Raw genomic sequence first — 18,315 nt, 5'->3', positions numbered from 1 at the left:
CCACACTTATGTATACTATCATATCATCTGCAAATAACAATACTTTGATTTCTTCCTTTCCAATTTGTATTCTCTTGATCTCCTTCAGTTGTCTTATTGCTTCAGCTAGAACTTCAGGTACTATATTAAATAGATAGGAGAGAGTGGACAGCCTTGTCTGGTCCTTGATTTTAGTGGAATTGCTTTGAGTTTCTCTCCGTTTTTTTTTTGTTTGTTTGTTTGTTTTTTTAATGTTGGTTGTCGACTTGCTGTAATTGCCTTCATTATGTTAGGTATGTCCTTGTATCCCTGATCTCCCCAAGACATTTATCGTGAAGAGGTTTTGGATTTTGTTAAAGGCTTTTTCAGCATCTAATGAGATGATCATGTGTTTTTTTTTTCTTTAAATTTGTTTATATGGTGGATTACAGTGATTGATTTTCATATGTTGAACCATCCCTGGATCTCTGGGATGAAGCCTACTTGATCATTGTGGATGATCTTTTTGATATGTTCTTGGATTTTATTTGCAAGTATTTTATTGAGCGTTGAGGTGTTTTTTGTTTTGTTTTGTTTTGTTTTTTACATCTATGTTCATGAGGGAAATTGGTCTATAATTCTCATTCTTTGTTGAATCTTTGTGTGGTTTGGGTATCAGGGTGACTGCGGCCTGATAAAATGAATTTGACAATGTTCCTTCTGTTACTATTTTGTGTAATAATTTGAGAAGTATTGGCATTTGCTCTGCTTTGAAAGTTTGGTAGAATTGTGCACTAAAATTGTGCACTGGGTTTTTTGTTGTTGTTGAGACTTTTAATGACTGCTTCTATTTCTTTAGGGGTTATAGGTCTGTTTAAATTGTTTATATGATCTTGATTTAACTTTGGTAAGTAATATCTATTGAGAAAATTATCCATTTCTTTTAGATTTTCCAATTTTGTGGAATACAGGTTTTCAGTTTTGTTTTTCCATTTTTTTAAAAAAAATTATTCTTCTCACATACATTGCATCCCAACTGCAGGTTTCCCCTCCCTCAACCCCTCCCAGTGCCTTCCCCTACCTCCCAGAGAACATGTTTTTAAATATGACGTAATGATTCTTTGGATTTCCTCAGTGTCTGTTGTTATATCCCCCTTTAGTTTTTGATTTTGTTAATTTGGATATCCTCTCTGTGTCTTTTAGTTAGTTTGAATAAGGGTTTGTTAAATTGCTAGTATGTAGGCACTTAGTGCTATGAACTTTCCTCTTAGCACTGCTTTCATTGTGTCCCATAAATTTGAGTGTGTTGTGCATTCATTTTTATTGATTTCTAGGAAGACTTTAATTTCTTCCCTTTCTTCCTGCTTTGACCCAGTGTTCATTCAGTAGAGATTTGTTAAGTTTCCATGAGTTTGTAGACTTTCTGTTGTTTCTGTTGTTGATGAAATCCAGCTTTAATCCATGGTGGTCTGATAGGATGCAGGGGTTATTTCAATTTTCTTGTATCTGTTGAGACTTGCTTTGTTACCAAGTATGTGATCAATTTTGGAGAATGTTTCATGAGGTGCTGAGCAGAAGGTGTATTCTTTTGTGTTTGGGTGGAGTGTTCTGTAGATTCTGATAGGCCCATTTGGTTCATAATGTCTGTTAGCTCCATTATTTCTCTGTTCAGTTTTTGTCTGGATGACCTGTCCAAAATTGGTGAGAATGAGATATTGAAGTCTCTCACTATCCATGTCTGAGGGTCTAAGTGTGATTTAAACTTTAATAGTGTTTCCTTTACAAATGTAGGTGCCCTTGCATTTGGGGCATGGATATTAAGAATTGAAAGATCATTTTGGTAGATTTTTCCTTTCCCGTCTATTTTTATTATTTTTGGTTTGAAGTCTATTTTGTTAGATATTAGAATGGCTATACCAACTTGCTTCCATTTGCTTTGAAAATATTTTTCCAACCCTTTACTCTGAGGTAATGTCCATCTTTGATGTTGAAGTGTGTTTCTTGTATGTAGGATGGATCCTGTTTTCACATTTTCTATTCTGTTAGTCTGTGTCTTTTTATTGGAGAATTGAGTCCATTGATACTGAGAGATATCAATAACCAATGATGATTGTTAATTTGTTATTTTGTTGTTGTTGTTGGTAGTGTGTGTGTGTGTGTGTGTGTGTGTGTGTGTGTGCGCCTTTGAGCTGGGATTCTTCTCCTTCTATTCCTACTAATCTTAGGTTTAGTCTTTTCATAGTGTCCCTGATTTCCTGGATGTTTTAGGTCAGGAATTTTTTAGATTTAACATTTTCTTTGACCGATGTATCTATTTTTTCTAATGTATCTTCAATGCCTGAGATTCTCTCTTCCATCTCTTGTATTCTGTTGGTGATGTTTGCTGTAGTGATTGATGATGTCTGTAGTTCCTATTCACTTACCTAGATTTTCCATTTCCAGAATTCCCTGTTTGTATTTTCTTTATTGCTTCTATTTCCAGTTTCAGGTCTTAAACAGTTTTATTCATTTCCTTCAACTGTTTGGTTTTTTCTTGACTTTCTTGAAGGAATTTATTCCTTTTTATCTAAATTTTTATCTTTTCCTCGATGTTTAAAGGGATTTATTAATTTCCTCTTTAAGGACCTTTATCATCTTCATAAAGTTGGTTTTAAGGTTGTTTTCTTATGTTTAAGCTGTGTTGGAATATTCAGGCCTGCTGTGGTAGGATAGCTGGGCTCTGGTGGTGACATATTGCCCTGGCTGTTGTCAATAGTATTCTTACACTGGCATCTAGGCATCTTGATTTGGGGTGATTATAGGTCCAGGTGCCAATTTCCTAGTTTGCCTTTGTTGGATGGCTGTTTTCTTCCCTTGGTTTCTGTTTCCTTTCTGGTCTTCTGGCTGGAGTGTCCTGGGGTTGAGTAGGTCAGTCTCCACCCAAGCTGGAGGCTGGACTTCAGATGACTGGGGTGGTCTCTGGTCAAGCAGGGAGTTTCCACCTAAATTGGGGGCTAAAGTTCTGGCAGCCAGTGTGTCCTTTAGTCCAGACGAGGGTCCTCTGGGAGTCAGGATGTGGTAACAAGGAGGGGAGGGCTGATTGGGGGTGGGCTGGGCAGGCACTGAGAGAGTTGAGGGAGGGCATTTACATGGTTCTGGCTGCCGGCTTAGCCTCTGGTAGAGCAAGGGCTTCCATTGGAGTTGTGGACTGCAATATCCTGAATATTTACTTTTATAGGAAGAAATGCCTATTTAACTTATTTGTGCTGTTGGGTTTATATATATGGAGTTACAGACTGTGTTTACTTGTTACAGGTTGATGAAAGTCCTCGAAGTTTGATGACAGACTGTCTGGTTATAAAGCATTTTTTACGAAAAATCATCATAGTTCATCACAAGGTGAAGTTGTTCATTCTTTAAATAGAATCAATTTATCTATAGTTTCTTTAAAACAAAAACAAAACAAAAACCTCACTGAGGAGCCCTGACTGGTCTAGATCTTGTTATATAGACCAGGCTTGCCTAGAACTCAAAAGTCTGCCTGCCTCTGCCTCCTGAATATGGAATCAAAGGTATGCACCCCGACGCCAGGTTCACCTTGGTTTAATTTTGGTAGATCATGAGCTTTAGGTTTTCTAGTTTAGAAGAACATACAGTTTTTTTAAAGATAAGACCTAATGATTCTCTAAATTGCATAGGCATTTGTTGTAATAGTTCCCTTTTTAATCTCTAGTTTTATTCATTTGAGTCTTCTCTGTAGCCAGAAGTTTTCCTGTGTCCTGTAGCCACTCAGTCCCAAATAAACACACAGAGGCTTATATTAATTACAAACTGGTCTATGGCTCAGGCTATTGCTAACTAGCTCTTTTATCTTAAATTAACCCATTTCTATTTATATATTTCCATGTGTCTCATGGCTTTACCTGTGTTCCATTATATCTTGCTCTCCCAGCGGCCCACAGTGTCTTCCCTTACTCGGCCTTTCTTCTCCCTATATCTTTGCTTGGATTTCCTGCCTGGCTGTAACATGTCTTGCCATAGGCCAGACTAGCTTCTTTATTAACCAGTGGTAGCAACACATATTCACAGCATACAGAAAGACCATCCCACAGCACTTCCCCCTTTTCTGTCTAATTAAAAAGGAAGGTTTTCATTTTAACATAGTAAAACTACATATAACAAAACATTATTAAGCAAGAATTATAGTTACAATATCTATTCTATTTGTGTTTGGCAAATTTAAATAAAATATTCTATCATCATCCCATTTTTGCGAGTCTAAAGTTTTATATCTAATTTATCTTTTATCATGACTAAGGAAAACTATAATTATAACTATCTAGTCTTCAACTCCATCAAAGACTCCAGAAGGATACAATATTATCTGAGTAAATAGAAGTTCATTGCAAGCAACTTCCATCATTCTAGAAATGACAGAGACATCTGGCTGTCTGGACAGTCATCCAAAGTTCTTTTGTAACATTGGGGCATCTATCTTCAATCTACTTTTCCATCTACACTTGTCTGTTGGTTCGTTTGGCTAGGGCTTTATGTCTTGTTTATCTTCTCAAAGACCCAACTGTAAGGATTTTTTTGTTTTCATGTGGCTAGTGTCTACCCTGATCATAAGTGACTTCTTTCCTTCTGTTGACATGGAGCTTGTTCTTTCTCTGGATGTGTAAGGCATTTGTTAAGTCACTTGAGATTCTTCCTGATTTCTTTATGGAGTCACTTGGAGCTTTGAACTTCTCTCTTAGGACTACAGTCCCACATATCTCAGTATGTTGTGTTCATTTCCATTTGTCTCTAGGAATGTCTTGATTTCCTTCTTGATTGGGCCTTCAAGGGCCATTCATCATTCAGTAATGTGTTGTCTGCTCTCCATGAGTCTGTATTTCTAGGTTTTTCTTCTAGGTGTGTAGTGTTAGTCCATTGTGATCAGATAGAACATAAGGAATTATTTCAGTTTTCCTGTATTTGTTAAGACTTTGTGTCCTAACCTATATTGTATTTCAGAGAAAGGGCCATAGACTGCTCTGTATCTTGCAATTTTGAGTATGGAATATCTATAGATTTCTGATAAGTTCATTATCTATGATGTCATTTGTACCCACCACTATTGTGCTGGAGTTAATCTGTGACTTTACGTCTAGTTACGTTTGTTTCATGAAATCTTGTGCATCTGTATTTGGAGCACACAAGTTTAAGTTGTTATATTCTCCTGACATATTTTTTCCTTAATCAGTGGCCTCGTGTGTCTTTTCTCACTAGTTGTTTGTTTGTTTTTTGTTTTTTCGAGACAGGGTTTCTCTGTGTAGCTTTTGTGCCTTCCCTGGAACTCACTCTGTAGCCCAGGCTGGCTTTGAACTCACAGATATCTGCCTGCCTCTGCCTCCTGAGTGCTGGGATTAAAGGCGTGAGCCACCACCACCCGACTTTTTCACTAGTTTTTGTTTGAAGTCTGTTTCGTAAGATATTAGAGCAGCAACACCTGTTTGTTTCTAAGTCCATTTACTTGGAACACCTTTTTCTGTCCTTCAACTTAAGGGTGTACTATCTGTCTTTTGAGATGAAGTTTTTGGAGCCAACAAGTAAATCTTTCCTAGTTTTTGGCCCAATCTACTAGTCTTTTCCTTTTGGGGGGAAATTGAAGCCATTAATATTCAGAGTTATTCATGAGAGATTCCTGCCATTTCATTGATTTTGTAGTATTTGTTTTTCCTTTTCTTCTCTTGCTTAACTGTTATTCTGGTGTGGTTTATGCACGTGTGTGTGTGTGTGTGTGTGTGTGTGTGTGTGTGTCTGGCTGGCTGGCTGGCTGGCTGGCTGGCTATTTGATGGTATTTTCTTCTTCTTTTACCTCTGTCCTTGTTGAATTGTTACAGTTCCTCCACTTTGTCTTCAAGTGCAGATATTTTGTTCTTTCCACAACACATTATGCTAAAGAGACTTTCCAGAGTTCTTTTATTTGACTTACTATGGTTTTTTTCTATCCAGTGTTTCGGCTTGTTTTCCTTCAGTGTTTCTTTTTGTGGAATCCCTCTTTTATGTCATCCATTGCCGTCCTTATTTCATTCCTCTGCTTGTGTCTTTGAGCACTTATAATCATTCTGTCTGGGATTTCATCTACCTCACTTTCCTTAGACAAAATTTTATAGGATTAGAAATTTTGGAAGCATTATAGTGTCTTAGTTGTTTCTGTTTCTTACGTCACTGCATTGAGGTTTATCATCTGGTGTTATTTCATTGCTGCTTTTTTTTTAAATCAGCTATATTGCTTCAGTTGAAGAATTTTCAATTTTCAAGTAGGGTTTGGATATGATAGAGTTCAATACGTACTTCAGGGAATAATACCTAGTCCAGCAGCTCAGGGGTGCCTGGCATGAGTTCTGTATTCTTAGGATATTAACTGGAAGAGCAACCGCAGCTCCGCTGCTCTACACTGCTGTGCAAATGCCATTCTAGCCAGTTAACAACAGTGGCCCCTTACTCCATAAAAGTAGAGATAAACAACCAAGAATAGTAGGGATTCTGCTCAGATTTTAGTCAATAAAATGCGCTGGGAGCAAGAGAGATTGCTCCATGGTTAAGCACACATTGTTTTCCCTCCCACTTCTAATCTTTTGTGAATCAGTGAGCAGTACAAGCTTTTGCAAGAGGACCTGAGTTCAGTTCCCAGCACTCACATCAGGTGGCTCCTGACTACCTGTAGCCAGCCCCAGGGGATCTGACACCCTCTCTGGCCTCTGGTATTGTATGAACACATACAAATCATTAAACATGTTAAAGTCAGTTTTCAAAAGATTAGAAGTAGGAGAGGAGGAGAGTGGGAAAGGATCAGAATTAAGGATGAGACTTGGAAATAATTGATGTAGGTAAAGAAGCTGGGAGGGGGAAGTCAGGGTTGTAGATCTGGGAGATTACAGTTAAGATGTGCAATGAGAAGATAAGGGTGAGAGGAAAAGAAATAGGGGCGGGGCATAAGAGATGCAGGTGAAGAGCATAGTAAAATATGCCTCGGGGTAAGCTGGGTGAGACACATGAACAGTCCTGAAACCAAACTGAACAATACAAACAAGAGCCAAACCATCCCAAGACATACATGCAAGCGTGAGAAATAACAGAAAGTAAGAAATAAGAGTCTGTGGAGTGAATTGCTTGTACAACTGTGCTGAGTTGAAAATGAAGTTCTCAGATTCTCTCTGACTCTCGAAGGCTCTGTGTGGCGCTGTGGGGGCTTTGGTCTCCGAAGCTTCAGTGTTAGTGGGTTCTGGCCTGTAGGGGAGGGGAGGTTTTCAGTCCTTTTCTGGTGGTTCCCCGGGATCCCTGCACTCCACTCAGGCCTATTTTGGTCCTGCAGGTTAGGTGTGTGAAGAGCAACACTTCTCTTGTAGCTTCTGCTACTCTGTGTGTGGACGTTTTTAAATCGCTGGCCTGACCAGTGTGAGATCTAACCTTTCATCTGTTGTTTTGCAGCTCAAGTTTAATTTGAGTTTAACGGTGAATGGGATCCATTCTGCAGAGATCTTTGGGTCTGTAAATGATTTTATTGCTCTGAATGATTTTTAAGCATGATTGCCTGTGTTTACAACAGGTTTGCAGTTTGATTTCTTAGTCCAAAATCTCTTTGAAACTAATCCTGAAACCCTCACGTTTTCTTATTCTGTATTAACTTTTAACAAATAAATATGTTCCTCCTAACCTTACATGTTTCTCCCTTTCACGGAGGGGAATGAGCTTAAAAGTTGTGGTTTTCCTTTTGGTTTTTGGTTGCTGAATTCCAGTGATCTCTGGGTGGTAGTAGTCATGAGCCAACTAGAGACTGGTTGGAGAGTTGACTTTGTTTTGTTTTGCAGGGCAGAGAACGAACCGACTTTGAGACTGTCCAATGGCATCACTCTTGCTGTGGGCTTTCAGCATTATGTGAGGTAGAAGCTAGAAATGGCCTCCTTGCCTTTTCCTTTCCTCTTTTCTCCCTTTCTCCTCCCCTCCAATCCCCCTCCTCTCTTTTTTTCTTGTATTTCTTTTGTTTAAAAGAGACCTGTGTGCGTGTGGGGGAACAAATCAACTACCTTCTTTGTTGGAGAGGATGAGAGCCTAATTCTTTTCATTGTTCTTACCTGACAGCAGCCTCTGACCTACACAGGAAAGTATAGTGTGCCCAGAAGCAGACTCTGAAGTGTCATGGGGCCAGTGTTAGGCCATTTGCTCACAGTCGTCACACACAATACTGATCTTTGAGTGATTTTAGAAACATATGCTTAGAACCATAGAATATAATTGTAATGGAGAAAATACGATTTGAGAATAAAAAACTATCAAGAAGGACAACAAAGCAGGAGCCATGATATAGTCTTTGGAATGCCAATTTTTTTGATCTTATGCAGATAAGATAATGTGGTGGACGTATGGCTATGTGTATACTGAGCAGTTAAGGAATTTTAAATGCCCATTAAATAATTTCTTGAAGAAAAAAGTAAAATTTGTCTCGTATGTTTTTTAATAGTAAGCCAAAGTTGAGTTCCAGTGGGTCACACTGCAGCAGAATCCACCCTGTGCTCGGACATCCAGCAGTGCTGTCCATCCCTGATGGCACGGCCCACATGGGCTCAGTGGGCAGACTGACACTGACTCCAGTGGCTGCTCTGTGCCCCAGCCCCAAGGGCTTCTCCAGCCAACTGAACAGGATTTCTTCAGTTTCCATATCCTTTGGACAGGTTCTATCCAGTTGCCTTTGAAGATGAGTTTTTAATTCTAATTTTAGGCAAGTCTTTATATATGAGTTATGTCTCTGTAACCCTGTATGACTGTATAAAGTATAACCCAGTGTGAATGCTAGGCTTGCAGTATTTGCCAAAGAACTGAATACAACAACAGATAGTGAAAGGCAGAGACGACACCAGAAAAAAATGGTTGGAGTCTGGTGTGGTGGGTCTTGTATGCCTTACTAAGTAATGTGACCTGTGTTCTCTATGGTGGGAAAACACTGAAGGATTTGGCAAGAGCCTGTTTGGAGTGCTGTAGGAGAAAAGTAGTGATTACCAAACAAGTGAGTGAAGTGGAATAAGAGCCAGTAAGTCCTGAGTTCACACTACGTGTGTAGAGAGGCAAGAGTTAATGCTTGAAGAACTTAATGTAAGGAAACCAGTGTTCATTGCTAAAGCTGGGAGAGCCTGGAGCAGGAGTGGGTTTGTTTGTTTGTTTGTTTGTTTGTTTGTTTGTTTGTTTTTACAGTGGGATCTCTTATATTCCAGGCTGGCTTCAAACTCAGTAGCTTTGGATTCCCTCAGACTTACAATCCTCTGCCTCCATCTCCCAAGTGCTAGGACTATAGATGTGAGCCACCACCCCTGGTTTATCCCATGAGTAAATGTTCTATCATGTCTTGTTGAGACTGGGACATGGGGTTGTCAATGCTGTTCAGAAGTAACTGGTTTAACCAGCCTAGCTCTTGCTTCCTCAGCTTTAAAGTAAAGATGAAAGTATCTCGTGGATTGATTTTTCTCCTGCAGTGGTGGAGAACTGTAATCCACATGAAGCTCCTCACACAGGAATGTCCAACCCATGACTGTAATGTCATGTGGCCCAGAATAGCCATGAATGTGGCCCAGCACAAAGTTGTAAACTTACTTAAAACATCATGAGTCTTAAGTTTTTGTTTTTCTAACAATGGAAATTTTGTAGATGACCACATCATGTTGCAATACCACACAAAATAAATATGTGTGTGTTGTGTAGGCATAAATGGCTTCAATTTTGTGGTGGTGTGCAGCTTCCCAGGTTATCTTCCATGTGCAGATAGTCAAATTGGCACCATCAGACATTATATGCTCTCAGTGACTTGACAAGTGAAATATTGATTATCAATATATATATAATTTTTGAGACAAGGTTTCTCTATGTAGCTTAGGCTGTCCTGGAACTTGCTCTGTAGACCAGGCTGGCCTTTAACTCACAGAGATCCACCTGCCTCTTCTTCCCAAGTGCTGGGATTAGAGGTGTACATCACCACCACCAGGACTGATTAGCAATAATATTTTAACTTATCATTGCAAACCATAGGTGTCTAATGTTATTCACAAAGCAGGTAAATGTTTTTTATTTTTCCTCGCCTCCTTTGTGCTTCACCAATCTCCCACCATGCTTTACAGTCAGCCCTTTGTTTCTCACTTCATTGAAGATCTAGACATAAATCCAAACACTTATGGACACCTGATTTTTGACAAATACGCCAATATTATACAATGGGAAAAAGAAAGCATTTTCTACAATGGTGCTGGTCTAACTGGATGTTGGCACGTAGAAGAATGCAAGTTGATCCATATTTATCACCCTGCACAAAACTCAAGTCCAAGTGGATCAAAGACCTCAACATAAATCCAGATACACTGAACCTGTTAGAAGAGAAAGGGGGAAATAATCTCAAGCATATTGGCACAGGAGACAGCTTCCTGAACAGAACACCAATAGCACAGGCACAAAGGTTGAAATTAATAAATGGGACCTCATGAAAGTGAAAAGTTTCTGTAAGGCAAAGGACATATCAATAAGCAGCTGAGATGTGGAAAGACCTAAGCTTTGCTGTCTGTTTTCCTATCAGCTAATTTTCATGATAAAAGTAAATGCTGTCCTTTCTCCATTACCATTATTTTAATCCCAGTGTGACCTCTACAATGACCCTAGAAAACAGAACCCCAAAATTATGGGTGAAAAAAAAATTGTTCAACCCAAAGTAGATGACCACTCTTTTGTCAAGGCAAATAATAAGGCTGTTATACAACACATTAAGTAGAACAGTGTTCTAAAGAGAAAACCTAGATTGCCTTGCCAGATTGCCAGAGAGAATCTCCAGGTTGTTGAACAGGCAGGGACACTCACCTAGAGTCTGGTGCATCTGAGAAGAGATGATTTGAGAGCCAGGCAGCTAGAACTTACAAGAAAACGGAGGAGAAATGCACAGATTCAGAGCTCCATAGGCCAGTGCTGGCCCACACAAAGCCAGGACAGTTCTCATCCCTGTCAGGCTAAATGGAAAAATTCATATTTCATGGCATCAGATTGGAGTTTCCCAAATAATGGGTGGATCCTTGGGGCTCACTAGCTGTCCAGCCTCACTTAATTGACAAATTTGAGGCAAGGGAGACACTGTCTCAAAACAGGATGGATGGTATCTGAAGAATGACATCCAAGTTGTCCTCTGACCTCCACATGCACACACAAACACACAAAGTGGAGACAAGGGCTGGTCCTGAGGGCTCATTCTTGTAATTCCAGAACATGGGATCCTGAAGCTGGAAAATGCCTGAGATGCAGAGTGAGAACCTCCCCCCAGAACCCTCCCACCTCTGAACAAAAACCAATGAATTCAAGAATAAGACTTTTTCAGGCATTCAAAAGAGTCAGGAATTCACTAACAAGCAGTATTATAAAAATGCTTAAGGAAATCCTTTAAAATTTGTATTTTTTAGCTGGGTGGTGGTGATGTATACCTTTGATCCCAGTATTCAGGAGGCGGAGACGGGCAGATCTCTGTGAGTTTTAGGCCAGCACAGAGTAAATTCCAGGGTAGCCTATGCTACACAGAGAAACCCTGTCTCGAAAAAACAAAAGACAAAGTACACTTTGACAGTTTCATGCATGTATATAATATATCTTGATCCACCTCCAAATCTTACTTGACAACAATAACATGGAGCCAATCAGGAAGAAATGGAAGTGTATTGTTGGATTCTTCTATATATGTCAACCGTTGACTACTGTTAAAATTTTAAAGCCTAAAGCAATGAGTCATGACTAATATGTCAAAACAGAGATAGAATACTCAATCCAAAACAGAGTCCAAAAATAGTAAAGAGAACAAATGGAAAACATATAACAAGGGGATTTAATACCATGGCTGTGTTCATATTAAATGTAAATGGTTTTAAGTGTCCAATTAAGGGCTAGTAATATAGTTCAGTCAGTAGAGTGCTTGACTAGTGTGCTCAAAGCCCTGCAATTTGGACTTCCGTACTACATAAACTGAGCATAGTGGTATAAACCGGTAATCTCAGCACTCAGGAGGTGAATACAGGATCAAAAGTTCAAGGCCATCCTTGGCTACATACATACATAGCTTGAGGCCAGGCTAGCTACATGAAACCCTGCCTTAAAGGAAGGTAGGGCTTGAGAGATGGCTTAGTGGTTAAGAACACTGGCAGTTTTTCCAGAGTTCAATTCCCAGCTCCCACACAGCAGTGCACTACTGTCTGTAATGCCAGTTCCAGGGGACCTGATGCCCTTTCTGGCCTTTACAGGCAATTCATGCATGAGCCAAACAGCATGCAGACAAAACACTGTAGCTAGAGTTGTCCTGCCTTGCCCACAGTCAGGACAAATCTTTGTCACCCGCCAGTCCCACAGCCGCTCAGACCCAACCAAGTAAACACAGAGACTTATATTGCTTATAAACTGTATGGCCGTGGCAGGCTTCTTGCTAACTGTTCTTATAGCTTAAATTAATCCATTTCCATAAATTATACCTTGCCACGTGGCTGGTGGCTTACCGGTGTCTTCACATGCTGCTGGTCATGGCGGCAGCTGGCAGTATCTCCCTCCCTCAGCCTTCTGCTTCCCAGAATTCTCCTCTCTCCCTGTCCCACCTACTTCCTTCCTGGCCACTGGCCAATCAGTGTTTTATTTATTGACCAATCATAGCAATTTGACACCCATACAAATAAAATGAAAATGATTTTTAAAAGTAAAACACCAGCTGAGCAGTGATGGTGCATGCCTCTAATCCCAGCACTCAGGAGGTGGAGGCAGGCAGATTTCTGAGTTGAGGGCCAGCCTGGTCTACAGAGCGAATTCTAGGACAGCTAGGGATATGCAGAAAAAATATGCTTGGACAACCATATGCTTGGACTCTAGACACTCTATTTTTTTAAATTGTTCACATTGTATGTGAAGCAACTCAAAGATCCTCTGAGCCTGGACAATGAGTGTGGTGGCCTCAGTTCCTGTGCTAATGGCTGCTGAGGTCTGTGAAGGAGACTTTTAGTGTTCAGCCTCCCTTTGTTCTGTGACTTTCTAAAACATTTCGTTCTATAGTATATAAACAGCCCCTCCCCAACAAGAAAAATCTGCCTCCAAGTGTCAAGTGCTGATACATATTGAGAAACCCTATTCGGGGCATGAGCATAAGAAAGCAAAAGTTGCCAGGGTGGTGGTGCACGCCTTTAATCCCAGCGCTCAGGAGACAGAGCCAGGTGGATCTCTGTGAGTTTGAGGCCAGCCTGGTCTACAGAGCAAGATCTAGGGCAGGCACCAAAACTACACAGAGAAACTCTGTCTCAAAAAACAAACAAACAAACAAACAAACAAACAAACAAAAAAGCAAAAGTCCAGAGGGGAGTGATTATTTCCAGGCCTTTGTCTTGGTGAGAAATAGGGTTGGATAAAGTAAGAGGAGGTTTCTCTCAATCCAAATGCACTCAATTCTTTTCTAGAAAATACCCCTTTGTATGCAGTTCTACCCAAGCATGCACTACTTTATACTGAAATTTACTAGGTTTTATGTGTCTACCATACTAAAATGTGGTGAAACTTGAGCACAGATACTGGATCTAGTTACTCACCTTCATACCTCCAGATCCTAGCATTGCGTTTAACTTGTAGTGCCACTCAAATTTATGATCAGATGAATAAGATGGACCAATAAATTGCCACTCATTAATACCCTGCAAAAGTAAGTCTGAGGATTCTGGTAGATCTCCCATGCATCATACCTGTCTTTGTTGTGGAAAAGCTAAATACGCAACTGTATAGCATATGTGTATATTCCTGGAGTGTGAACCAGGCCAGTATGTAAGTTCGTTTTATATGAATGCGTAGTTGTAAGAACAGTTTGACAGTTTTCTTTAGCAGCTATACATATTTCTGTATGGACCTTTGGGTCTACCTCTGATATCAGATCAGGAGCAGCTAAGTGCCACTGTCTTCAAAGATGCCTCTTATTTCATTGACTGGAAGAAACACAATTTGTTTATGGTACCCACTTTGGATCTCAATTTGGATACAGGTATGTATCTACATTTTGCACCAAAATTTAGAAACCCAAAGAATTAGAGAAATGAATATATAAGCAGATGTCTATGAAAATAGGACCTAGTAATACATTGGTTGACAAGAGAATGGGGATCTGACCACATTTGAGAGTCCACTTAGAACAAGGCAGTGTGTCCCACACATAGCTCAGTGAGAGCCTGCTTTGTCATGGAGTCTGACACTTTTCTCACTTCAGCTTTTCCCAGGGCTCTTCTTGGACAAATGTTGTACTTTCATCTGTCAGTTTGGAAGCTTTAGAACAGTAGATGAGGGAACAAAGACTCTTCTGTATGTGGAAGAGAAATGATTCCTATTTAAATGAGTGTTAGTGCACAGAAAACTACTTAGAAGAAATTAAATGCAACACAAATACCAGCTTTAATAACATTAAACCTAGAAAGCAGGCTGTGGTACTCATGTAGGGTCTAACCACGTTAATTTTGGGTAAGTTGTACTAAATGTTGAAAAGTTAGGACCAGCAGGATGGCTCAAAGGTACCTGCTAGCAAGCCCTAACCACCTGAGTTTTATCCCTGGGATTCACAGGGTAGAAGGAGAGATCTAGCTTACAAGTTGTCTTCTGACTTCCACACATGCACCATGGCACATGGATGCACAAACACACACACATAAGACAATTTGCATACTTAGAAATTGAATGGTTAATGACTGGATCAATAAATACAACTGCAACTATGGTGAAGGTCTTGGAGGTTTACAGTTCTGAGTTTGAGTATTTGAGCCCTATGGAAAATGGCCAGTAGAGAAAGGGATGTTCTAGGATTTTCACTAGCATGAAAAGATTGCTGCATCTTGGGATAAGGCAGCATCTTGAGGGTATCTAAGAAATCAGCCTCCAGAGAAGGGTCTTTGTCCTTGAGAACATATCCTATCCCAGAGGGTGGGATGAGAGGAAGCATCCTTGGACAGACAGTCTCTGGAAGTATGTAGTTTTGAGAGGAAACAATTTGCAGTCTTAACATGTGGGGTGTCATGGGTCTTGACTAGAAGGGAGACCTAACTGGATTTCTGCGATCTTACTTTTAAAAACAATTGAGATTGAATTTTATTATAGTCTATGTTGTCCTTCAATTTGATGTGAAGCCAAGAATGACCTTGAACTTCTAATCCTGCTTCTGCCTCTTAAGTGCTGTGTTACAGGCATGTGTCACTAGGCCTGATTTATACAGTGCTGGGGATGAACTCAGGGTTTCATGTATGCTAGGCAGCACTCTACCAACTGAGCTACAGCCCCAGCCTCATTATCTCTTTGCCCCTTTCTCTCATTCTTAGACTTTACTGGTTTCCATTGTTCCTACAGTTCACTGTGTCTTAACTTTGGTCAGTTAACTTCGTGAATGAATAAATACAGAAAACTCCCCTCACATTCATTTCTTTTTTGTTATTTGAGACAGGGTCACACACTGTCAAATTGTATAGCATAGGCCGTCCTCAGCTTGCTGTAGTCCTTCTTGTACTGGTATTTGGTTTCCCAAGTACTAATATTATAGGAGCATGCTGCCACACCATGCTCCCTCCTTCAGTTCTTAAAGGACAGAACTAGGATCCACAGGAGGTACTTTCCACTGTGGATCTGGGTGTGGGACTACCCTTATGGAGCCTTAAAGGGTGTGACTAGTACTTAGGAACACAGCTTTTGAGTTGATCTGGCTAGATCTATCACTCAGTTCTACCATTCACAAGCTCATATTGGACAAAGCATTTAACCAGACTGAGCCTCTTTTCTTACTTGTAAAAGGTCATAACAATAGGTCTTACTTGAGTGTTATGAAGTCTAAATCTTGAGAAAGGACATACAAGAAATTTAACATGGCACCTGGCATGTAGCACAAGTTACCTGGACTATCATTACTCAGGTTTGAAGCTGACCTCTGACTCTTACTAGCCACACCTACCTTAGAAAGGTCCACAGAAGTCCTTAGAAGGAACTAGAGAAGGGACTAGTGAGGAGTAGTATTTGCTGCTCTTGCAGAGGACTCAGTTCCCAGCACCCACGTGGTAGCTCACAACTGCCTGTAACCAATTCCAGAGGATCTGACACCCTCTTCTGATCTCTACAGGCATTGCACATATGTGGTACATATGCATACATACAAGCAGATACTGATATATAAAATAATTTTTTTAAAAAAATTTTGAGCTGGGCCGGGCGGTGGTGGCGCATGCCTTTAATCCCAGCACTCAGGAGGGAGAGGCAGGCCGATTTCTGTGAGTTCGAGGCCAGCCTGGTCTACAGAGTGAGATCCAGGAAAGGCGCAAAGTTACACAAAGAAACCCTGTCTCAAAAAAAAAAAAAAAAATTGAGCTGGATAGATGGCTCTATGGTTAAAAGCACTAGCTACTCTTCCAGAGGACCCGGGTTCAATTCCCAACACCCACATGGCAGCTCACACCTGTCTGTAACTCTAGTTCCAGGGGATCTGACACCCTCACATCAGTGCACATAAAATAAAGTTAAATAAATTAGTTTAAGAGAAGTCCACAAGAAGGCCAGGTGTGGTGGTCCATACCTTTAATCCCAACACTTTGGAAGCAGAGGTAGGTGAATATTCTGAGTTCAAACCCAGCCTGGTTTACATATCAAGTTTCAGGCCAGCCAGTACTACATAGTGAGATCCTTTCTCAAAAAAAAAGTTATACAAGAAATAAGTGAATTTATTATGTAATGCTTCCATAGCAAATGCACAAGGGTGCTATTTCCTTTGTATTTTACATACATGGCTATTTTAATGTTCTTCATATAAGTCGTCATTATTTTGTTTCCATAATGTGGGTGGAGGAGCAGATTCAAGAGAGGAACTGAATGTTTGAATTTAGACCTAGTAGTTCCTTCTTGGTCAGGATAAGGTTCTGGGTCACTTAGTGTATAAGGGGCTTACCTTACAAATTTCTCTTTTATCTTTTTATTTAGATTTGGTGCTTCCAGATGTGAGTTATCAAGTGAAATCCAGTGAGGGGAATCAGTCTCAGGATATGGACTCACAGGGACCGGTTCTGCTACTTTTCCTATTTGTGGATTTCCACAGTGGATTCCCAGTCCAGCAGGTGGAAATCTGGGGTATGTGTAGGAAAACGCAGCAGCCAGGTTGGGTGTGCCAAGTGCTAAGTGGATAAAGAAAGGGCTATATACATAATGCATATATCTGCTAAACTGGGTATTTGTGTAATCTGTAAAGAATTATCAGCCAGGCAGTTGTGGCACACACCTTTAATCCCAGCACTCAGGAGGCAGAGCCAGGTGGCTCTCTTGAGTTCAAAGCCAGCCTGATCTACAGAGTGAGATCCAGGACAGGCTCCAAAACTACACAGAGAAACCCTGTCTGGGGGGAAAAAAAAAAGAATTGTCACTGCCTTTCTAGATGGAGTCAAGGGAAGAAGCCTGTTTCTGTGCAAGTGCAGTTAGGAGTGCTTTGGTATGTGTCGATTAGGTGCACAGTAACCTGTTGTCAGAAAGGTTCTCCTCCTTATGGGTAACGTGGTGCTTTTAGTTTGTGGGCCACATAACAAATATCTGAATCACCTAGGTTATTTGAAGATGTACAGTTTGCTGGGTCAATATTAATTTATTATTTTGCTATATATTATAAAAATCTGGAATGATTGAAACATATATTTCCATAACTTGATTCTCAAGTGACCCTCAGATGTGGTAAAATTTGGAAGCCTTTGAGTGTTTTAATCACATGCTTTAATCCAAGGAGCCCCTGGGAAGTAAGGTTTGTTTTTTTTTAATGATTTATTTATTTGCATTGATGAGTCTGTGTAAAGGTTCTGGGTCCCCTGGAACTGGAATTACAGACAGTTGTGAGCTGCTTTGTGGGTGCTGGGAATTGAACCCAGGTCTTCTGAAAGAAAACAGCCACTGCTCTTAACCAGTAAGCCATCTCTCCAGCCTCCTGGGAAGTAAGTTTTAAGAGTTGATAACAGCTGTTTGAAACCTGGGACTTATGCAGGGATGCTTGGCTCAATCTGGGAGGAGGGGACTGGACTTGCCTGGACTGAGTCTACCAGGTCTATCTCAGTCCTCGGGGGAGGCTTTGCCCTAGAGGAGGTGGGAATGGGGGGTGGGCTGGGGGGAAGGGGAGGAGGGCAGGAAGGGGGAGAACAAGGGAATCTGTGGCTGTTATGTAGAACTGAATGGTACTGTAAAATAAAATAAAAGGGGAAAAAAAGAAAAAGAAAAACCAAAAAAAAAAAAAAAGAGTTGATAACACATTCCTAAACTGAGGAAAGTTACAAGAAACAGCACCTAGACATGCTTCAGGAAAGACCT

General features: G+C 40.4%; 1 protein-coding gene across 2 annotated transcripts in view; it reads left to right on the top strand.

Annotated features, from left to right (window-relative positions):
* Top6bl (TOP6B like initiator of meiotic double strand breaks) overlaps positions 1-18,315 on the top strand; it is an 80,252-nt gene that overhangs the window by 40,470 nt on the left and 21,467 nt on the right. For both annotated transcript variants that reach the window (XM_076563984.1, XM_076563990.1), the window contains exons 5-10: positions 3,253-3,336; positions 7,414-7,469; positions 7,794-7,865; positions 8,444-8,633; positions 13,843-13,996; positions 16,954-17,100. In XM_076563984.1, the coding sequence (XP_076420099.1) occupies positions 3,253-3,336; positions 7,414-7,469; positions 7,794-7,865; positions 8,444-8,633; positions 13,843-13,996; positions 16,954-17,100 (703 nt within the window). The remainder of the gene's footprint in view (positions 1-3,252; positions 3,337-7,413; positions 7,470-7,793; positions 7,866-8,443; positions 8,634-13,842; positions 13,997-16,953; positions 17,101-18,315) is intronic.

The sequence above is a fragment of the Peromyscus maniculatus genome, chromosome 1 (genome assembly GCF_049852395.1).
Source record: "Peromyscus maniculatus bairdii isolate BWxNUB_F1_BW_parent chromosome 1, HU_Pman_BW_mat_3.1, whole genome shotgun sequence".
NCBI classification, from domain to species: domain Eukaryota; kingdom Metazoa; phylum Chordata; class Mammalia; order Rodentia; family Cricetidae; genus Peromyscus; species Peromyscus maniculatus.
This window is presented reverse-complemented; position numbering and strand designations above follow the sequence as displayed.